Source organism: Rhineura floridana, chromosome 15 (genome assembly GCF_030035675.1).
Source record: "Rhineura floridana isolate rRhiFlo1 chromosome 15, rRhiFlo1.hap2, whole genome shotgun sequence".
In the NCBI taxonomy this organism is placed as follows: domain Eukaryota; kingdom Metazoa; phylum Chordata; class Lepidosauria; order Squamata; family Rhineuridae; genus Rhineura; species Rhineura floridana.
In genome coordinates, this window is record NC_084494.1 from 27,650,122 (window position 1) to 27,673,379 (window position 23,258).

Consider the following 23,258-nt stretch of genomic DNA (forward strand, 5'->3'; position numbering starts at 1 on the left):
TGTCAGTATGGCCAACTTTTTACCTTACAGAAAGGCCACAGTATTAGAATGGGGTATTAGCTTGCAAAGGAATTAATACATCAGTACAATAAAAGGACAAAGTTCTGTGATGTAACACTATATTTTATTTTTTGCAAAGCAACCAGCATCCACAAGTTCTCCCCTGCCTTGGGTTGCAGTAAAGGCACCCAAAATCAACAGGAAGAAATACAGTCCCCAGACCTCCCCCCGTCTGAAAGCAGTTGCAGCTCGCATTGTGGAACTTGATTGGAAAGAAAGTTCTGTAATTTGTAGACAGAAAGCGTAGCAGTGGGCATTGTGGCTTCTTCTCAGCACATCCAACTTGCAGATCTAGAAAAAAGAGAAGTGAAAAAATAAGGGTGAGAATTTCCTACACACAAACACATTTCACCTCATTCACTGCAGCACAAGAATGCCACATCAGGTGGTATTGTATCCTATGTATCAGGAGCAGAGCTTGGAAAAGTTACTTTTTTGAACTACAACTCCCATCAGCCCCAGCCAGCATGGCCACTGGATTGGGCTAATGGGAGTTGTAGTTCAAAAAAGTAACTTTTCCAAGCTCTGAATTATTCAGGAGAGGCAGCTGGATGACATATTTGGCTCTTCAGGGACAAAGAACACGCTTGCCTATTTCACAGTGACTTAGGGAGCAATCCAAGTCATATATATGCCTGGCCGAGGGGAGGGGGATACTGCGGGTCCCTGGCTGGGTCCCAGCTCAGCCAGGCTACTCTGGCAGAAACCCCAACTCCCGGTGCAGCCACAGGACATCCAGCCCAACCTGGCTCAGCCAGGGCTCCACCGAAAAAGCCCAGACCAGTGTTGGGATGCCAGCAGAAGCCAGTGCAAGGCCCCCAAAAGGGGTGCTCTGGGGGTGTGGAGAAGCCAAGGGGGGGACCTTACACTACATCCAGTTTCCGTTTGGCTCCCTCCCAAGGCCCTCCATGCTGACAGCCAGTATGCCGGGGAAAGTGGCGGCGGAAGGAAACATGTATTTTGTTTCCTTCTGCCGTGCCTGCCGGGGCAGCCAGCATCCTTCCCTCCCAGAGGCCTCCAAATGACAGCTGGATGTGGTGGCCCCTTCTGCCAGCTCTGTCTCCACTCCTGCCAGCCTCCAACAAGACGGATTGCTCTGCCTAGCTTCAGTCCTGAACAGCCTCAGTGAACACAGCAGGACTTCCTTCTGAGAAAACACTTCTGGAGCATTACCTACTATGCATTTATCTCTCAAAAACAGACACTTTCCTACCTTTCCAAGTTATATTTTCATATACCTGAAGACAGGTATTTGGGTCTTAAGACGCTCACAAATATTAATATTAGGGCATGGATGTCTCTTTTCAGGGAAAGCAGACTGGATAAAGTTGTGCAAGAAATGAGTGCTCTGCTTGTCTTCTAAAGGCCACTAGGGCTGACCCAATACATTTTGTTGTCTCAGGTAGAGCAGCAAATGGCATCCCCTCCCCCATTCAAGGGGCATAGAACCCAGGCCAGCCAAGATTTTGTCACCTAAGGTAGAAAAATCATACAAGAGCCTATCCCTCCCCCAGCAGTAAAAATGGAATGCTGATAAAAAACTTAATTTACAATTTGCTGTCCTTTCATGGCACACAAAATCAGCTGCCTAGTCATCTCTACTTCAGAAGTGACTAACCTGTGACTCTCTAGATGTTGCTGTTTTGGAACTCCCATTACCCCTGACCACTGGCCATGTTGGTTGGGGCTGATGGGAGTTGGAGTCCAGCAACATCTGGAGGGCCATAGATTATTCACTCCTGCTCTACTTAATGTTAGGGCTGGACCTGAAGACAATACTTGGCATACTCCTCATGTTTAGGTCAGGATCTATCAAATCTGCACTTTCCAAAATAACATGAGAACTGAAACACAGCCATCCTGTACACCTATTTGATGTACACCGCCCAGAGAGCCTTGCTATGGGCGGTATAAAAATTGAATTAAATAAATTGAATTAAATAAATAAAATCCTTCAAAATTCACACCTATCCAAATTTTGCAACCAAATGCAGTTCTCCAACCCAGTAATGTTTACAAAAATGCATATATTAGAGGAAAGTCTGCATAAAAATAAACATATTCATGAAATATAATGTTAAATGCATTATAGTAGGAGAAATTGCTTGCAAGAATGTGAACATTAGTGAAAACTACACACTAAAATGTGTTTATCAGGAGAAATCCACACAAAAATGCTGAAAAACATTTTCCCAATTTTTTGTTTTGTTTTTTAAAAGCAAATTGCTGCAGACATTTGGAAAACTGATTGGAAAAATGAGAGATTGAGAGAACCAAAGTTAACAGGTCCTTCCATCCCTAGTTCAGGGGCATCTTGATATTGCTGAGCTAAATACTTAGAAGAATTAAATGGCACACAACCCTTCTGGGACTGTACAACTTAAGAATGTGGGTAAGGTATCACATGAGTGGGGCTGCAATCCTAAACATGATTACTAAGGAATATATGGCACTGAACTCAGTAGGAATTCAGAATGTCTTCCAAGTAAACATGTATACCATTGTTCTGTGAACCTGCTTCTACTTTAAGAGCTTGCCCAGAGTTCCTTCTCTGGGTTTCTCCGCCATCTGAACTACAGTGGTCAGCGTCTTAAGAGTTGGACAAGATCTTCACAGTAGTAGCACAAACGCTATGGAATTCCCTTCCAGGGAAAGATCATTCTGCTCCCTCATTCCTTGTTTCCAGTCAGTTATCTGAAACGGCTTACTTTCAGAGAGAATTTCTGATTCTTTCAGGAATTGCTAGCTCTGGTCTGAGCTGTCCCTTTCCTGCTTTTCTGATGTACCTATTATGGTTTTTGTACTTGTGGTATTGGTTTTTCTTTTCTTTTTGCTTTTTCTTTTTTAAAGGAGAAAATGGGAAAAGGAGAAAACATAGGTAGTTCCTATGTGTTCTTTGGAGCTACCTTATATGGCATAGATCACTGATGCTCTGAACAAAAAGATAATTCTTCAATACATATGTTAAAATAATGCATATTTTACCAACTGTATTTCAAACAGCAGATATTTCAAATTTTGCCTTCCATCTCCCATCCTCAAAACCAATAGTCCTAGATATCTGCATACAAGGTTACCCATATACTAATGTCTTTGGACAAACTAGCATGGTGCAAAATCTCTTAGTGCAAAGGTAGCATCCTATGTACTCACCTGAGTGTATTTCCCAGGTACAATGGCCAGGTTTATGGTGCCTGAAAAAACAAAATGCAGGCAACCAACTCAGACCAATAGCAAAACAACATGAAGGCTGATGCTCTTGAACTCACAGGAGAAAATTCATCATGTAATTGCTAGAAAGGGTGGGGTGAGGGTGGATCATTAAGTCACTATTTTAGAAAGTACTTGGAGAGAGTAAATAAGAGGCAACTGAGAAGGACACAGAGTGGATCCAAAATATGATTGTATCACAAAAAGATACAGGAAAATATGCAAATCAGGCTTCTAAAGAAGAGTGTCTAGGGCAATAAAGGTCATTGCTAACTGCATGTAAGCATGTTGTAAAATAGGAAAGGGATTCTATTAATATGAAACAACTCTGGATCTGAGAAGAATCTACTGTAATCCACAAGGATTTCCCTTTTTTGAGTAGATATTAGGAATCTTGTAGTGAAGGGTTCAGCAGACTGGGAGGTTTGCTAAAAAGGTCAGTAAAGCCTTTTGAAAGATAGTAAGATCATTTTGAAACAAACCGTAGAGTCAAAACCACTAATTGTATGATTGGTATCAAGTCTCGTCGGGCCCTAATTGAAATTGCTGATAAAAGAAAGCTGGACCTCCATTCTGTTTTGAACGGCTGTAGAGAACCAGAGCCTAGCCTGCTGGTCATTCCTACAAAGGGCCTGGATGAAATGTGAGGAGAAAAGAACTCATCCTTCATTATACTTGATCTTGTTTATATTAACATCTGTTGCCATTTGCACAGCCAGGCTAATGCAAAAGGCTCTTCTTGTGAAGAGAAAGCATGATACCTTGTTTGATTCATCTTCAGGAGGCTATATGAGAAAGCCAAGAGTTACTTGTATATCAACAATATACATATGCATTTGCATATGTATATGTTAGTATTTGTAATACTCACTAGTGCTGTGCTCCATATTTGGTTGAGGTCCAAGCCAAATCTTTGGAAGCCTTTGGGCCTTGTCCAAGTTGGCATGAGATAGACCCAGATTGCTACAGGTCGGGTAGCGTGGCCCAGAGTAATCCGGGACTATCAGGGGGTTGGACATAGGGCAGGAAGAAGAGGCAGGCATGGGCAGGAAGGAGAAGGTTGGACAGGAAAGGCACATCTTCGTGGGAGAAGGTAGGTGCCTGCCTTTCCACCCAATCACTCCTTCCTGCCAGGCCTCCCCAAGCCCCGCGCACCAAATCCCCTTCGCAAAGAAGCAGCACCCCACAGTAGGGAATCTTCTTGCTTATCAGCTGATAAGTGGGAGGATTCATTTTGCGGTGATGCCAGTCACTGCTTGTTCGCGGGTACCTTCCCTGCATGTAGATAATCTGCTTGCAAAGCAGCAGCGACCAGCAATGGTCAGGATGGAATTGACCTGCTTACCAGGTGGGTAAGCAAAACAATTCCATCCTGCGCTGGCTGTACTCACCTGCTCTAAGTCAGGGAGGGGGGAGAGAGAAGATGTCATGTCTCCTTCAATATTTTAATTTAAAAAATCCGTAGCCCTGCCCCCCAAATAACTTTGGGGTATAATGGGTGGTCCCATTTTCAGGATAGGGCAGATTGGCCTTCCTTGGGGCCCACGGATCAGAGCCACGAGGGAGATAGGAAGGCCTAATACTCACCTCATAAGGTGCCTGGGTGGGCTAAAAGAAAAAGAAAGAGAGAGAAACTAGTAATTACTTCCATTTTTACAATTAAAACATGCAAATCCTCTTGGAAGGAATACTTACTTTCTGAGATTCGGGTTCAGATCCTGTCTCAGGGGGCTGCAAGAGAAAAATTAAGAATTACTTATACTTCAGGATAACACAAAACATGCAAATCTGTGTCAAAATAGTTTCATGTATTTGATCTTTCGGAGGGCACTAAACAAAAAGAAGTAGGAATTCCTAATATTTCAAGATGATAAAAAGATGCCAATATCAAGCTAGGGTAGGCATATAATATAGGAATGTTATATGTGTTTCATATCCTGAATAGTCTACATGAAGCTAAAGGAGAATTGGCAGGAAATGGCTGTATTTCAAAGTAACAGAAAAGGTGCAAAATCCTATTTGTAGAATGTAGCCACTCTAGGAAGTTTTGTTATAGAGTGGCCTGTAAATGTAAATTTCTCTATAGCTAATAATTAAATGGAAGTGTAAAATCCAGTTTGTAGGAAATAAATACTCACTTTTTCATATCCTGGTAATACCAGGGGCTATCGAAAAAGACATGTTGGGAATTATTCAAGACAATACAAAAAGATGCATATTCTGCTGACAGGAAGATGAGTACTTACATATGCTGAATATTCCTGGGAAGTTAAAAAGAAACAGCAGGAAATGCCTGAGTTTCAAAATAATGCAAAATATGCAAATCCTGTTTGTAAAGTATAGCTGCGTGAGAACAGTTTCTCATAGGGTAGCCTCTAAATATAACTGATTAATCAAGGCACAATTCTGTGTTCCCAGGGTGGGTATCCAAAGGGCCATAGGATTTTACAGATCTCAATCTCAGTAGGTGGAGAGAGGAAGATCCACCCTCAGAAGTCCCCTCCTAGCCATGGCATCAAGGACTATTGCTGTCGCCTCTCTGTCAGAATTATTTATTTATTTTATTTATTTATTTTCATTTCTAGACCGCCCATAGCTAATAGCTCTCTGGGCAGTGTACAAAACGAGATTAAAATACAATATAGAATAAAATCAGTAACAAAGGAACACATTAAACTAAAAACATTAAACATAAAGCATTAAACATTAAAATGCCTGGGAGTATAGCCAGGTCTTAACCTGGCGCCTAAAAGAAAGAACCGTAGGCGCCAGGCGTATTTCCTCCAGTAAGCTGTTCCATAATTCGGGGGCCACCACAGAAAAGGCCCTAGATCTAGTAACAGTCCTCCGGGCATCCTGGTGAGTTGGTACCCGGAGGAGGGCCTTAGATACTGAACGAAGTGAACGGGTAGGTTCATAGCGGGAGAGGCGTTCCACAAGGTATTGCGGTCCCACACCGTGTAAGGCTTTACAGGTCAACACCAGCACCTTGAATCTAGCTCGGAAACAAATAGGTAGCCAGTGCAAGCGAGCCAGGACAGGTGTTATATGCGCAGACCGATTGGTCCTCGTCAACAGCCTGGCTGCTGCATTTTGCACTAGCTGAAGTTTCCGAACAGTCTTCAAGGGCAGCCCTACGTACAGCGCGTTACAGTAATCCAGTCTAGAAGTTACCAGAGCGTGAACAACCGAGGCGAGATCATCACTGTCCAGATAGGGGCGTAGTTGGGCTACTAAGCGCAGGTGGTAAAACGCATTCCGTGCCACCGAGGCCACTTGAGCCTCGAGCGACAAGGAAGGGTCAAAAAGGACCCCCAAGCTTCGAACCTGTTCCTTCAAGGAAGGGTACCAAAGGCAGAGAGGGCAACGGGGGGGGGGAATGTCAGAGGCAGATCTCCTGTTTCCTTGAGATACCTCCATGATGGGGTGAAAATTACACCAGCACTGAAGCTGGCATACTTCTTTTCCCTCCAGCTGGCTCTCCACATTCTACCCTGGCTGGTGCAAAACTGGCAGGGCTCAGGATCTGGCAGTTCTACCACCACAAATTCCTCCTTCCCCACCCTTATTGGATTGGTCTGCCAGTTTGTAGAAAATTAATTCTGGCAGGCTGTTCATATTCTCCGTGTGGTGGGGAAAGCCGAAAGAGAAGACAAGGAAATGCTTGCATTTCAAAACAATGCAAGAGATGCAAATCTGGTTGGTAGGTAATTAAGGTTGCTTCAAGCTGACCTGTTTATTTAGTATTCATCCTGATTTTTTGTATGAAGTTTGCTCTGAGATTAGACAATGTCAGCTACAGTATTTATTGAGCATTCATTTTGATTTGTTTGCACAGAGGTTATATGACGTTGCATGAAACAAATGTTATTCCACACTTTCCAATGCATTTTTCTGTCATTTTCTTTATAGCAAAACAACAAAAGTCCAGTGAGGGGATGGGTTTTTTGCAGAAGAGTATCAAGTCGTTATGGGTCTATGACCGCAATAAACATTTGATTTGATTTGAGAGCATCAAATCAACTTTATTATGCAATTTGAATTTGCTAATCTGTGATCAAATCCCAGCCGAAAATAGCAACACTGTGGAAGCATCTTCAGACTCTTCATGTACTGAATATGAGGACCCAGAAAGAGAAAGGGAAGGAAACAATGAAAAGCAATGCAAAAGATGCAAATCTGTCTTGCAGGAAATAAATACTCACAGGCTGTCCATATCCTCCAGGTGGCAGGGAAAGCTGAAGGAAAACGTTTGCATTTTAGAACAATTCAAAAGATGCAAATCTGGCCTGTAGAAAATTAAGGTTGCTTCAAGCCGACTCTTTATTTAGCATTCATCCTGATGTGTTTGCACTGAGTTTAGACAATGTCAGCTACAGTAGGGCGCCGCTTTACGGTGTTCCGCTTTACGGCGCTTCGTTCATGCGGCAGTTTTCAATTAGGGAAAGGCCCCGCTCTTACAGCGCTTGTTCCGCTAATACGGCGGGTTTTTTCTATCGTGCACCATTTTGATGTCATTTTGACATCATTTTTGCATGACGCGGCCCATTATAGTCTATGGGGCCCCGCTTTACGGCGATTTCTGCTTTACGGCGGGGGCCTGGTCCCTAACCCGCCATATTAGCAGGGCCCTACTGTACTTATTGCGCATTCATTCTGTTTGTTGGGAGGTTATACCACATTGTGTCAATCAATTATTATTCCACACTTTCCAGTCCATTTTCCTGTCACTTTCCTTAAAGCAAAAAAAATCCAATTGGGGGTGGAATTGGGTCAAGAGTGTCAAATTCACAACAATGCAAGAGATGTAAATCTGGCTTATAGGAAGTTAACACTCACAGGCAATCCATATGTTTCAGATGGAGGGGGAGGCTGAAAGAGAAAAGAAAGGAAATGTTTTCATTTCAAAATAGTGCAGAAGATGCAGATCTAATTTATCAGAAATTAATACTCACAGGCTGCCCATATGTTCCAGGTGGTGAGGGAAGCTTAAACAGAAAAGGCAGGAAATGTTTGCATTTCAAAACAATGCAAAAGTCACAAATCTGGCCTGTAGAAAATTAAGGTTCCTTCAAGCCGACTTGATTATTTAGCATTCATCCTGATGTGTTTGCACAAAGTTTGCAATGAGGTTAGACAATGTCAGCTACTTGTTGAACATTCACTCTGTTTTGTTTGTTGGGTGGTTACACGACATTGTGTCAATCTGTTATTATTCCACACTTTCCAGTGCATTTTCCTGTCACTCTCCTTATAGCAAAAAAGATCTAATGGAGGGCGGAATGGGTTTGTTGCACAAGAGCGTCAAATTAACTTTAATTGATTTAACATTCAAGTCAGACAAAAGATAATACGTCTTCACACAATGCAGTTAAACTGTGGAATTCACACCCACATGAGGCAGTGATGGCCACCAATTGGATATTTTTACCTACAACGGCTTTAAAAGGGGATTAGAAATATCCATGGAGGATAATGCTATGAGTGGCTGCTAATCATGATGGCTATGCTCTGACTCCACTGTTATGCTTCTGAATATCGGTTGCTGGAAATTACAGGAGGGGACAGTGCTGTTGCACAGATGTCCTGCCTGCAGGCTTCTCACAGGCATCTGGTTGGCTGCTGTGAGAACATGATGCAGGACTAGATGGGCCACTGACCTGATCCGGCAGGCTCTTCTTATGTTCTTATTTTAATAATGCGATCTGAATTTGCTACTATGTGATTGAATCCCACCCAAAAATAGAAACAGTCTGGAAGGTCCCAGAAAGAGAAAGAAACAAAACAATATGAAACTGGTTTGTAGGAAATGAATACTCACAGGTTCTCCATATGCTCCAGGTGGTGGGGGAGGCTGAAAGAGAAAAGGAAGGAAATGTTTGCATTTTAGAACAATGCAAAAGATGCAAATCTGGCTTGTAGGAAATTAATACTCACAGGTGGTCCATATACTCCAGGTGGTGGGGGAGGCTGAAAGAGACAAGGTAGGAAATGTTTGCATTTCAGAACAATGCACAAGATGCAAAACTAGTTTGACGGAAGTTAATACTCACAGGCTGTCCATATGTGCCAAGTGGTGAGGGAGGCTGAAACAGACAAGGTAGGAAATGTTTCCATTTGAGAACAATGCAAGAGATGCAAATCTAGATTATTGGAAATTAATACTCACAGGTGGTCCATATACTCCAGGTTGTGGGGGAGGCTGAAAGACACAAGGTAGGAAATGTTTGCATTTCAGAACAATGCAAGAGATGCAAATCTAGATTATTGGAAATTAATACTCACAGGTGGTCCATATGCTACAGGTGGTGGGGGAGGCTGAATGAGAAAAGGAAGGAAATGTTTGCATTTCAAAACACAGCAAAAGATGCAAATCTGGCCTGTAGAAAACCAAGATTGCTTCAAGCCAACCCGTTTATTTAGCATTCATCCTGATGTGTTTGCACAAAGTTTGTACTGAGGTTAGACAATGTCAGCTACTTACTTAGCATTCATTCTGTGTTGTTTGTTGGGAGGTTATACAATATTGTGCCAATCAATTATTATTCCACACTTTCCAGTAGCTTTTGCTGTCACTTTTTTATCGCAAAAAGTCCAGTTTAGAGAGGCAATGGGTTTCTTGTAGAAGAGCACCAGATCAACTTTAACTGCACAACCCGAATTCGCCAATATGTGATTGCGGCTATACACCCAAACACACTCCAGCTTGACCCATGTGGCTCCTAGCTCATTAAATCTAGCAGAAGATAGTTGACTGGTTAGTTCCAGCATATGGTTAATGCTTCATTGCATGAAGGGGTAGTCCCTGTTGCCTTGAAGGAGGAAGTGGTATGGTCACACTGCCCTTGATCCCTTGCTTTCAAATAATTACTGACCAGTTTCATATATCCCCTTCCCAGGAAAGGTGGTGGAGAGAGTTATGGTGGGGCAGCTGCAAGCATTCTTGGATGACACAAACTATCATGACTCATTCCAATCTGTTTTCAGGCCTGGCCATGGGACTGAATTGGCTTTAGCCACCCTCATGGATGGCCTTTATCAAGAATGGGACAAGGGGAGTATGATCTTGCTCCTGCTTCTCAACCTCTCTGTGGCTTTTGCTACCATTGACCGCAGTATGTTCCCAGATTGGTTCTGTGCAATGGGAATTCAGGGCATTGTGTTATAGTGGTTCTGACTTCAGACAGTAGCATTGGGGGAGTGCTTGTTGCCCCCCTGGCAGTTATGTATGGGGTGCCACAGGGCACTATTTTATTCACAATGCTATTTAATATTTATCTGAAGCCACTGGGAGGGATCATCAGGAGATCTGGGGCACGGTGCCATCAATATACTGATGACACTCAGCTCTGTCTCTTCATAACATCTGAATAGGAGATGTCATGTTCACAACTAGAGAGGGTCCTAATATATATTCAGTCAAAAGCCAGAGTGAAGAGGTGCGTCTTCAGCATAGAATGAAGCATGTACAGTGAAGGGGCCAGATATACCTCTGTGGAGAGGCAATTCCACCGCTTAGGGCCACCATCCTCTGATCCTCTGAGGGCAGTGAAGCTATCAAGAAGTCCCCTTCCACCAATCTCAATGTCCAAGAGGGTCTGTAGGGTCTTTGGATATTTGGATCCTAAGTCATTTAGGGCTTTAAACCCAAGTGTGAGCACCTTGAACTGGATCCAGAAACGAACTGGCTACCAATAAGGGTTTAAAATAAGGGTTATATAAGGGAGATATAAATTGAACCCCAGTAATCTGGCTGTTGCATTTTGGACCAGTTGAAGTTTCTGAATTGTCTTCAAGGGCAGCCCCACATAGATCACATTGCAATAATCCAGTCTGGAAGTTACCAGAGCACAGAGTACAGTGTCATCTCTATCCAAAATGGTCTAAAGCTGCCGAACCAGCTGGAGCTGGAAAAAGGCACTCCTAATCACCGAGGCCACCTGAACCTCTAGTAGCAAGGTTGAATCCAGGGCCACCCCCAGTTATGGACCTGATCATTCCAGGGAGTGCAACCCCATCCAGGACAGACCTTCTCCCCAGTTCCCAGAATCTAGAACTTGGGACACATAACACTCTGTCTTTTCAGGATTCAGCCTCAGTTTATTGGCCCACATCCAGCCCATCACCATTTCCAACGCTTCAACTGCCTCTCCTAATTCATATGGAATAGAGAGGTAGAGCTGGGTGTCATCTGCATATTGGTGATACCTCACCCCAAATCTCCTGATGACACCTCAATAGCAACAGCTTGGATGCACCCTAACAGGCTGTTCATATGCTGGATAAAGCTGAGGACCCTGAAAGGAAAAGGAGCATGAATGATTGCATTTGAGAACAATGAAAAAGATGCAAATCTGGCTTAGAACATTAATGCTTACATTTCAAAACAATACAAATCTGACTTTGACTTGTAGGAAGGTAATACTCACAGGCTGTCCATATGGTCCAGGTGGTGGGGGAGGCTGAAACAATGCAAAAGATGTACATTGGACTGTAGGAAATTAAAGCTGCTTCAAACCAACGTGTTTATTTAGCACTCATCCTTATCTGTTTGCACCAAGTTGACACTGAGGTTAAATCATGTGAACTATTTATTGAGCTTTCATTCTGATTTGTTTTCTGGGAGATTATACAATGTGTTAAGCAGAATATTAAATCACCCTCTTTCACTTTGTAATTTGTGAAATATACAAAACTGATGCACATCCCAAATATATATGAATGAGAGAGTGCTGTCCAGATTGCTCCCACCAGGCCCAGCCAACACAGCTAATGGTCAGGGATGATTTGCTTATTTATTAAAATATTTATAGATCGCCCCCCCTACAATACCAGGGTGATGTACAACATTTACAAAAGATATAAAATACCATTAAAAACAGTACAAGCAATCATAAAAATGACTGGCTCGCCTTTAATACAGGCCTGCCGACATAAAAATAAAATCTTCCCATCTGAAGTTTGATGGGATTAGACTTGTAGCAGCTAGAGAGCACCACATTAGCTACTCCTTATGTACATGGTATTGTACAACTAACCTTACCAACAAAAAAAACAGATCCCAGTCCCCAAGGCAGTAAATTGCAAGTGATATGGTCAATTCACTGTCTAAATGTTGTTCGCAGGGAAGAAAACAAAGGGAGAATAAATAAGGCAGGGGGTGGAGAAGTGGATGTGGCTGGTGGGCCAGATCGTTATCTTCCCCACCCCTTATGAGCCACGATTAACAGGTGGGTGAGTTGCCCATCTGTCAATCATCTGACATCACGAGTCAGGTGATCTCCCCCCCCTTCATGGGTCCTGTGGAGCACTTTGCAAGGAGCTCTGCAGAGGATTGTCAGGTCTTGGGAAGCCCCTTACAAATCCCCCAGTCAGGTCTTTGTACAGGGCTTTGCAGGCGTTGTCAATCACCTGATCACTGGTGCCTCCAAATCCTATTTTGGCTGACTCAGGTCATTACTTGCCCCACACCTGATATCATATATGACATTAAGGGTAGGGCAAGCGGGTGTGGCTTGGCAGAAATGGTCTCGCAGACCAAACGGTTAGGCCTGGAGGGGTCAAATTAGGCCTGCAGGCTAGAGGTCCCCAACTCCTGAAGTAAGAGGAGATTATAAGAGACAAGGGGCTCACCTATGGGAGAGTTTAATGAAGCTGCTTGTGCCTCAGTATTAATGGCATTGTCCACATGGTGTCCTCCTGCATTCCCCCCTCCATTAAATTTGAATTTTCCCGATCCGGAGATAATCTGCTAAGGGAAGTAATTCCAATATAAAATCACCCAACTGTGGCCACACTGAAGTTCATTGGGTGGTTGGGTGGGGTTTTTTTTACATGTGTGGCAACACAACGGATTGTATCCAACTAAGCCCTACTCAGAGTTGACCCACTGAACCTAAGTTAGTCATGCCTATTCCCTTCAATGGGTCTACTCTGAGCAGACTAGCCTTGAATACCACCCACTGATATGTGGAAGATGCCACACAAATGCATGCATAGAAATATATATGAACATTAACACCCTGGTGTGGACCCAGCCAAGCCTATGAAGGGATTATCATCATCATCAACAACAACAATAACAAAGCAATAAATAAATAGGCTTGGGCACAAAATCTAAACGGTGAAGACCTTTGTACCACTGCAAAGCTTTCAGAAGAAGGATAGCTTTGCAGTGGTAGAGAACATGCCTTGCATCAAAAGGTCCAGTCCCTAGCATCTTCACATAGGGCTGAGAACGGCCTGTCTCTGAACCCCTATAGAGATGCTGCCAATCAGTGTAGACAATACTGAGCTAGAAGGATCAATAGTCTAAGAATAAGGTGAGGTTCCTGTTAAAGTAGGCGAGCGGCAGTCTCATGAATGATCTCCACACTCACAGGAGAAAGAAAAATGCACCTACATTTTGCTTCCTTTAAGTGTTCATGTGAACTGGCCACACGAAAAGCAAACAACAAACAAACAGGAGTTACTTGTGCTTTATGCACAAGTGTGTACTTTAATATATGTACTTCAACAGGAAAGAAAATCAACACTACTCACGAAGGGTGGCCATTGAAATTCTCCATTCTTGGGAACAAAATAAGAAACAAGTCAAGAGTTATTTATTTCAGCTCTTTAACAGACCTGCTTCACTCACTGTGCAGTGGCAAACTGGAGTCTGCCACCAAGGCTCTTTCCATACTAGCCATTTTCTACTCAATCGGTACCATTTGTTCTGTTATTCTGGAAAATCCAAACAATGCCAACCTCAAACCATTATATCCTTATGTTGCCCTCCCATATTTTTTAAGTGCTCATGGTTGTGATTGATTTGGCTTCAAACAGTATTGTGCAGTACAAATGTTGCATCATAGACTGGTGTACTGCCTTGCCTTCTGTTGTAAGGTGGCTAGTGATGGTGTCTTTTTCACATCAATCCATCTAGGCCAGCACAGGGAGGAGGGGTTTTCTAGAAGATCCCTTCTCAAAGCAAATTTGTTATGTGGGATCCAGGTACCTTCTCTCAAAAAAGCCCATCTGCTTCTTGTTCAAAATTCATTTGATTAGGGATCTATATGCTCGTTTCCAATTACCGTGAACTGGAATCATACAGTCTTTTAATCCCTACGGTGTGTTTGCATGTTTCCGCTACTGCATCTTGAATAAGCTGATTCTCTCTTAATGTTCTTTTAGAAAGATGTAAGTGCACAGTCACTTTGCCCACAGTCAACTCATTGGTCACACTCAGGAGTAAAACGTAACCAATATCCAAGTCTATTTAAGAAGTCTAGCACATCTAGTGACTCTGGAGGTATGTGACCTTTTCACTCTCCACGAGTAAAAGATATGGAATTACTGTAGCTGCTAAATTAAGGAGAACAACCACCTTTGGTATAGAACCCTCCATGTTTTGTCTACGTTTGCTTGCCATTAGAATAGCAAAAATTATGTGAATATTTTTCTCCAGCAGTACTCACATTTGGTTGAAGATTATTTCCACTGAATATTTCCTGAAAAAATATCAGAGTTATTTTAAGTAGCATCTAATTAAAATGTTCCAGAAAGCAGCAGAGATGTGCCCATTATCTTTAGGACAGGAGATAGTTGTCTCATGATTTCTGTGCACAAACAGCATCAGTGGCTCGATAATCCTGTTCAGGCATTATGGCCAAACAGGACACATTCACTTGTGTTGAGGACACTGGACCATGCATGCTGCCCCTGCCACTAACATTGTGCATGTGCTGGACCCTCCCTCCAGGAAGGGTTGAGAATGTCCCCTCTCTGAAATCCTGGACAGATGCTGCCAGTCAGTGTAGACAATTTCATTTATTATTTGATTTATATCCCGCCCTTCCTCCCAACAGGAGCCCAGGGCGGGGTTAGTTCACTTTTGAACTAGATGCACCAATGGTCTGACTCAGTATAAGGCAAGTGGCTGTAAAGTAGGTGAGTTGTGACCTCACAAGTGATCTCATTCATAGGAGAAATAAAAAAATACGCCTACAGTTTACCTCTTAAAAATGCTCATGTGAATTAGCCATAAAGAAAAGAAAAGCTTTAAGCACAAGTGTGTACTTTAATGTATATGCGTCAACAGGAAAGACAGTGCTACTCACAGGTGGCCACTGATATCCAGAGTCCTTGTAAAGAGAGACAAGTCATGAGTTAATACTTCAGTTCTTTTAACAGGGCTGTTTCACCCATTGTGCAGTGGCAAACCTGGGTTCGCAACCAAGCTACTTCCCTACCAGCCATTTCCACCTGAATTGGTACCATTTGTTCTTTCAGATATTCTGGAAAATCCAAACAATGTCAGTCTTATACCATTGCATTTCCATGCTGCTCTAAAATTCCCCATATTTTAAACACAATTATTGGTGGTGATTTATTTGGCCTCAAACAGTATTGTTGCAGTATAATCTTTGTATCATAGACCTTCCTTTTACCTCCTAAAAATGCTCAAGTGAATTGGCCATAACAACAACAATAAAGTAAAAGGCATGATTTACTCGTGTGGTGAAATATCATCCTGACACGGTATAATTATGGAAAGTGAAACTAGGACTAAGACTGAAGCACAAGTAAAGTCCCCATTAGCACGTTTGTGAGGAATGTTATATAGCCACTTTTAGACAATAAAAGTTACTCCAATCTCTGGCATTCATGAAACACTTTATGCACAAGCGGGTACTTTAATGCATATACTTCAACAGGAAAGAAAATCTACACTACTCACAAGAGGTGGCCATTGATATTCTCCATTCTTGAGGGAAAAAATAAGAGACAAGTCAAGAGTTAATCATTTCATTCCTTTAAGAGATCTGCCTCACTCATTGGGCAGTGGGAACCCAGTGTTTACTAAGCTGCTTCCCATGCCAGCCATTTTCTCCTGAACTGGCATCATTGGGTCTCTCAGATATTCTAGAAGATCAAAACAATGCTGGTCTCAAACCATTACATTCCCATGTTGCCCTCCCATATTTTTAAGCACTCACGGGTGGTGATTTATTTGGCTTCAAATAGTATTGTTGAAGTACAGTCTTTGCAACATAGACTAGAGTACTGCCTTGTCTACTTGGGAGGTGGCTAGTGATGGTGTCCTGTTCACATCAGTCTGTTTACACCAGCATAGTGGCCTTTCCAGAAGATCCCTTTATACTGCAAAAAATGTGTAGCTTTTGCCTGGTTGTGAGATGAGATCCAGACACCTTCTCTCAAAGATGTAAAGAGTAACAAACACCTAGGCCACATTCACACCAGACATTTATTCCACTATTATTCCACTTTAAATGCCCATGGTTTTCCTCAAAGAATCCTGGGAAGTGTGGTTTGTGAAGAGGGCTCAGAGTTGTTAGGGGGCTCCTATTTTCCTCAGAGAGCTACAACTCCCTGAGTGGTTTCACAGTCAATCCCTCTTCCCAGGCGACTCTGGAAATTGTAGCTCTGTGAGGGGATTAGGAGTCTCCTAACAACGCTCAGCATCCTTCACAAACTACACTTCCCAGGATTCTTTGGGGGAAGTAATGACTGTTTAAAGTGGAATAATAGTGAAATAAATGTACAGTGTGAATGCAGCCTTCGTCTACCTTGAGGTATGTGACCTCTTCATTCTCGGGGGGGGGGGAGCTGTAGAACTGTTGTAGATGCTAAAATATGGAGAGCTTCTACCTTTGGTGCAGAACCCTTCATGTTTAGGTTCAACCTTGCTTGTCATTAGAATAGCAAAAATCATGTGAAAGGTTTTTCCCCCCAGGAGTACTCACCGGACTTGGTTTCTTTCGATTGAATATTTGCTTTAAAAAAGGGGGGGGGGAGAGAGAGGAGTTATTTTAATTAGCATTTCATTATAATGTCCCCTAAGGCAACAGAGATGTGGCCATTATTTCTATGACAGGAGAGATTCCTGTCATGCTTTTTGTGCAGGAACACCACCCATGACTCAATAATCCCATTTAGGCCTTATGCTTGAACAGGAAATAACTGCCTGTGTTGGGGGAATGGGGTTATGTATTCCACCCTGTGCATGCACTGAGCACTTCCTCTCTGTTCCAGATCATCCTGTGTTGAGCAGGAAAGTTACGAAGGGGTCTTCTACTGACATTTTAACGACATTACCTTGATAAAGCAGGGCTCCCAACTGCATGGAGGCTTCTGTTTACATTGTAGTGAACACAGGTAGAAGCCCCCTTCAGATCTTTCCACAGAAGAAGTTTGGGGCAAGAAATGTTAGGCAAGGCATCTTGTAAGTAATAGTTATGTGTCTAAATGGATACCCAGTCCTAGCTTTTGAACACCCAGGGACACATACAATTTAATCAATGAACCAAGAACACAAATTCAGACTGGAAGCCACTTAAACACTGACTAGAGGTATGAAATTTTAGTGAAAGTGAATAGAAACAGTAGAACATAGGGACACATTGCACAATAATCCTTAGGGTTATTACAAAACACCAAGGTGTGTCTGATATGCTTCTTAACAAAATCTCTCTCCCTGTATACTTGTGATGTCTGGTTTTCTGTATCTTCATTCTTTTTTTTTTTTTTGTAAGAATTCTGCGACAGCAGGACATGGATCATAAGCAGCAGTTTTTTATTTTAATTTACTTTTTAATGGTTATACTTGCTGGGGGGTGAGCAGGCTACTAAGATTTTTGCTAGGCTAGTGACTTGTGTAAATTCATTTACAAGGCTGTATTCACTCCCTTTTGTTCCTCTTTGTTCCAGTTTGAACCACTTGCGCCTCAGTCCAAATGTCAGGGCTTGCACATGGTAGAGACTTCCACATGTAAGCCATCTGAATGAAAAAACAGACACCCACCAACACTTCCTTAAAAAATGCTCTGATGTTAGGGCCAGAGCTGAAATGAGCAATGCCACGCTCCCCAACATGGACTTAACAGGACTACATTCATCTTGAAGTCTGGGTTCAACTCAAGATATCAATCCAGGGCAATTTTCTCCAGATTCAGACTTTACCTAGATGCCTTGGGCATATCTTTGAAACCGGCTTACTTTGCAACAAACAGATGCACAGGTACTGAACTGATGTTACATATTACTGCACCCATGCAAAATATCTGTAAGGCATGTTAGAAATCGTTCTAAAGTTCCATCTCTAAAGGACTTTTTAAAAGGGCAGCCAAGTCTTCTGGCCAGATGTGGGGGTTCTTTTCAGGTCAATATACCAGAACCCCACCATTCAGAATGGCAGGGTAAGAAATATTCTACTGCTTACATCAGCCAAAGAGTTAAGGTGAACAGTTTTATACACACCTGCCTGCATGCTCTGGGAATGAAGACACAGGAAAGCAAATGCATTGAATATTATTTGCATGTCTGAGCATAAACACTTGATTAGTAAGCCAAGCTCTCCAAACTCAGTGTGGCAATGCATTCTACTAAAGTAAGAGCAAGGAGGACCTTCCATTCTTGTCAGTCATCTCTTATAGATGACACCGCCCTTGCCCCAGCCATCTGATCAGTGTTATAAGGTCCTGTCAACATCATCTGCCCCTGAGCTAGGAAGTGTTAATGCTCAATAGGGATGGAATCATCTGCCAATTTCGGTTCTCTCAGTTTCTCACTTTTCTAGTCTTAAATTTGGTTCTCCACATTTCTGCAGCAATTTGCAAATTGGTTTGAAAAAAATTCTCATGAACATTTGTCAGCATTTTAGTGTGATTTTCTCCCAATAAATACATTTTTGCATGCAGTTTTGGCTAATGTACACATTTTTGCAAGCATTTTATCCTAATATAATATGCTATTTTCACCAATATATTCATTTTGTGCACACTTTCCCCTAATATACAGTATGCATTTTTGTAAAAATTGCTTGGTTGGAGAACTTCATCGCAAAATTTGGATGTGTGAATTTTGAAGGATTGCTGTATTACAGTTCTATCATTTTGGAAAGTGCCAATCTGATAAATTTGGCTTTGAATGCAAACTGAATCAAATTTCTCCCCCATCCCTAGAGCTCAATGAGATTGTCAGGGCCTAAGGGGGGCCTTCCTACTCCAGGTCTCAAACACACACTGAACTAGACAGTTGTGACCAATTTCTATAGTCCTTAGACTAACTAAAACTGAATCATGACTTACTGATATGTCAGTGCAGAGTGGAGGGAAACTCTCCCCTCTTGCAGCTAATTTAAGATGGGAACAAACATTCCTTCTTGGCCCTACTGGTGACCAGTGGTGTCCTCTCATGGATAAGGCTACAAGCCACCATGGTTACCTACACTGTAAGAGGTGCTAGTCCTCCAAATACCAGTTTGGGGAAAACAAGTGGGAACAGCACTGCTCATGCCCACCTTGATGGCTTCCCATAGGTATGTGGTTGGCCACTGTGAGAACAGGATGCTGGTCTAGATGGACCTTTGGCCTGATTCAACAGGGCTTTTGTGTTCTTATGGCTTATGACTGCCAGAAATCAGGTGAGGCCACATCTGCACCATACATTTAAAACAGTATTATACCACTGTAACGCTCATGGCTTTCCCTAAAGAATCCTGGGGACTATAATTTGTTAAGAGTGCTGAGAGTTGTTAGAAGACTCACATTCTCCTCACACAGCTACAATTCTCAGTATGGTTTAACAATCAATCCTTCTCCCTAGGCAACTGAAATTAAGATTGGAAAAAAGAGAACCGAGATTGACAGGTCCACCTCTTCCTGGGAGTAAATCCCATTGAACTCAGTGGATCTTACTCTGAATAAACATGCATAGTGCCAATAACTGTTAAATACATAATGTACATTTTGTGGATGGGTATAGGTTGCTATTATTTTCTTATCGAGAAATTATTTTGTATTTGATCATCTGTGTTATATGACTTCATTAGCCTGTGATGTACAGTTCAACATGCTGAATTATGATGTGATTTAGAAACACACTAAGTAACATATGCTATTTCTGGTATTTTATTTTCGAGAGAAAAAGAAATGCGTTCTAGTACACACATGGCTAATCAGATATTTGAACTGGGATTTCCCTGCTCCAAGTCTGTCACTCTACTGCTACACCACAGTGGCTCAAATCCAGTCCAACAGCAATCTGTACATTTTGCTTTTCAGTCGTCAAAACCTTGACTCAGTATCAGACACTGATGATATGAAACAGTCAAAGTAGAAAACCCTTTTCATATACTTACTTGTATCCAGTTGTAAGAGTCAGCCTACAAGAGAAAAGGGATAGATGATTCAGAGTATCTCAGCTTCTTAGGAGCAAACAATACATTATTCTTGATCTCTTGGCAGCTTTTGATATCATGTCTTTTGCATCTGCCTCTGTTTGCTGGATGTCAGGATTCCAGTAAAAACAAAGTAGATCCTGCAGACCTAAAGTCTGCCCACTCCTGAGTTAGGCATGCATTCAGATAAGTAAGCCTGAAGTGGTATAGTCCTACTTGATTCTGCTGAATATATCAACTGGCTCTAAGTAAAAATGAATTATTTATGTACACTTATATTCCATTTTTATCCCACCTTTCTTCAAAGAACCTCAGGTCAGCCCATTGACCCTCCCCATTTAATCATCACATCAACCCTGTCATGTGGAATAAGAGGAAAGGTCCTCTTGTGGATTAGGAAGTGGTTAAGTAGCAGGATGCAGAGAGTAGGAATAAATAGACAGTTCTCTCAATGGAGGGTTGTAGAAAGTGGAGTCCCCCAAGGTTCAGTATTGGGACCTGTGTTTTTTAACTTGTTCATAAACAACCTAGAACTGAGCAGTGAGGTGGCCACATTTGCTGATGATACTGAATTGTTAAGGGTTGTTAAAACAAAAAGGGATTGCGAAGAGCTCCAAAAGGACCTCTCCAAACTGGGTGAAAGGGTGGGAAAATGGCAAATGCAATTCAATGTAAACAAGTGTGAAATTATGCATAGTAGAGCAAAACTTAATTTCACCTATACTCTCATGGGGTCTGAACTGATGGTGGTTGACCAGGAATGAGACCTTGGGGTCATAGTGCATAGCTCAATGAAGATGTTCAGCAGCTGTGAAATTGGCAATTTCCATGCTAGGGATCATTAGGAAAGGTATTGAAAATAAAACTGCCAATATCATAACGCCCTTGTGTAAATCTATGGTGCAGCCGCATTTGGAATACAGTGTGCAGTTCCAGTCACCTCACTTCAAAATGGATTTTGTAGAGTTGGACAAAGTTCAGAAAAGGGCAACCAGAATTATCAGGGGGATGGAGCGATTCCCCTATGAGGAAAGGTTGCAGCATTTGGGGGTGTTTAGTTTAGAGAAAAAGTGAATCAGAGGTGACACAATAGAAGTGTATACCATTATCATGGCACGGAGAAAGTAGACACAGAAAAGTTCTTCTCCCTTCCTTATAACACTAGAACTTGTGGATATCCAATGAAGCTGAATGTTGGAAGATTCAGGACAGACAAAAGAAAGTACTTCTTCACACAGAGCACAGTTAAACTACGGAATTCGCTCCCACAAGAGGCAGTGATGGCCACCAATTTGAATGGCTTTAAAAGAGGATTAGAAGTTTGTGGATGTTAAGGCTATCAATAGCTATTAGCCATGATGGTTATACTCTGCCACCATAGTCAGAGGCAGTATGTTTCTGAAAACCAGTTGCCGGAAGCCGCAGGAGGGGAGAATGCTCTTGCACTCATGTTCTGCTTATGGGCTTCCCATGGGCATCTGGTTGGCCGCTGTGAGAACAGGGTGCTGGACTAGATGGGCCACTGGCCTGATCCAGCTGTCTCTTCTAATGTTCTTATCTACTGTAAGGTACACCAGGCTGAGAGAGAGGGAGAGAGGTCGTACAGGCAGCTTCATGGGCAAGATTTAGAAACAGGCTTTCATCATTCAAGTTGTCAAATGCTAGTAGCTACTGGTATAACAGACTGTCTTTAAATATATATATATCTTTGCATCTTTTCATTCAGCTAATCCTGCTTCAGTATTAGATGCTGAGATTGTATGAAACAACCAGAGAACCATTTACTTACTGGCAACTTCTTCAGAAGGTCCAACTAGGAGGAGAAAGGACACAGATTATTCAAAGAGACTTGATCTTCCTTGTCCAACTCTATCTTCCTTGCCACTTTGGAGAAGCAACATTTTGCCCTAGTCTATTGTTGATATCTGTAATACTGTTTTGAGTGAAATGGTGTGTGAAGATTTTAAAAAAAACACCAAGATTTGCTGTAATGGCATGTGATACACACATGCACACACACGTGCGTGTGTGTGTCAATAAATAAATAAATATTTTAGCAGGGAAAGGCACACACAGATGTGCATACGGAAACCTCCGTTATGGCTGCTTCCAAGGAAAAGGGGATGAGGGATTTTCACCCTTTCTTTGCCCCGCTTTTCCACTGCAACTCCCCCCAATCATGCCTTCTCCCACCTTGTGATTCCAGACATGGGTGTGACAAATCCAGAACCACATCAGCACAGATATCCTAAAATACAGCATGGACCCCCATCCCCACCCCCATTCTGTGCAGCTCTCCTACTTTGGGTGCTTTCACACTGCACTTTATTCCATCATTCTGACGATTTATTTCCTGTTAATTTGCGCATAAAATTTGAGCTTTCACACATTACAGGTAGCTCCGGAATTCTGGTGGCATGTAGTGCAAGTATAGCGCTAAATGCCAAAATAAATGATACCTGAAATAATCTGATAGCAAGGCCGGTGACACGGAAGATCGCGGGAGTTTTGTGCTAGCTGTCGCTGCTCACGTGACAGGCATGCCAGCATGCAGTGTGTTCCCGCCCTTACAAATAGCCATCCCAGCATGCAGTGCGTTCCCGCCCTTACCACCGCCTCTGCTGGTGCGCTGCCGTGCCTTTCAGCTGATCGCGATCAAGATCGTGCCTCTTTCAAAACCCCCCACGCATCGAAAGAACAGGCCTCAAACCAAAGGTAGGTGAAGACCACCTGCTCATCCGGTGTCGCCTGAGGCTGAATGAAGGGGGGGTGGGAGAAAAACTCTGCTCTCTGTTCATTGTAGTGT

General features: G+C 42.5%; 1 protein-coding gene across 1 annotated transcript in view; it reads right to left on the reverse strand.

Annotated features, from left to right (window-relative positions):
• Nucleotides 1-293: 293 nt before the first annotated feature.
• LOC133370853 (uncharacterized) overlaps nucleotides 294-23,258 on the reverse strand; it is a 65,439-nt gene continuing 42,474 nt past the window's right edge. Inside the window, exons 15-35 of the mRNA XM_061597730.1 lie at nucleotides 22,242-22,265; nucleotides 20,414-20,437; nucleotides 17,019-17,048; nucleotides 15,992-16,018; nucleotides 15,372-15,395; nucleotides 14,730-14,762; nucleotides 13,813-13,839; nucleotides 11,700-11,732; nucleotides 9,556-9,588; nucleotides 9,440-9,472; nucleotides 9,324-9,356; nucleotides 9,208-9,240; nucleotides 9,092-9,124; nucleotides 8,226-8,258; nucleotides 8,110-8,142; nucleotides 7,476-7,508; nucleotides 5,409-5,435; nucleotides 4,966-5,001; nucleotides 4,858-4,878; nucleotides 3,214-3,254; nucleotides 294-351 (exon numbers count right to left, since the gene is read on the reverse strand). Coding sequence (XP_061453714.1) covers nucleotides 3,246-3,254; nucleotides 4,858-4,878; nucleotides 4,966-5,001; nucleotides 5,409-5,435; nucleotides 7,476-7,508; nucleotides 8,110-8,142; nucleotides 8,226-8,258; nucleotides 9,092-9,124; nucleotides 9,208-9,240; nucleotides 9,324-9,356; nucleotides 9,440-9,472; nucleotides 9,556-9,588; nucleotides 11,700-11,732; nucleotides 13,813-13,839; nucleotides 14,730-14,762; nucleotides 15,372-15,395; nucleotides 15,992-16,018; nucleotides 17,019-17,048; nucleotides 20,414-20,437; nucleotides 22,242-22,265 — 579 coding nt within the window. The 3' untranslated portion in view covers nucleotides 294-351; nucleotides 3,214-3,245. The remainder of the gene's footprint in view (nucleotides 352-3,213; nucleotides 3,255-4,857; nucleotides 4,879-4,965; nucleotides 5,002-5,408; nucleotides 5,436-7,475; nucleotides 7,509-8,109; nucleotides 8,143-8,225; nucleotides 8,259-9,091; nucleotides 9,125-9,207; nucleotides 9,241-9,323; nucleotides 9,357-9,439; nucleotides 9,473-9,555; nucleotides 9,589-11,699; nucleotides 11,733-13,812; nucleotides 13,840-14,729; nucleotides 14,763-15,371; nucleotides 15,396-15,991; nucleotides 16,019-17,018; nucleotides 17,049-20,413; nucleotides 20,438-22,241; nucleotides 22,266-23,258) is intronic.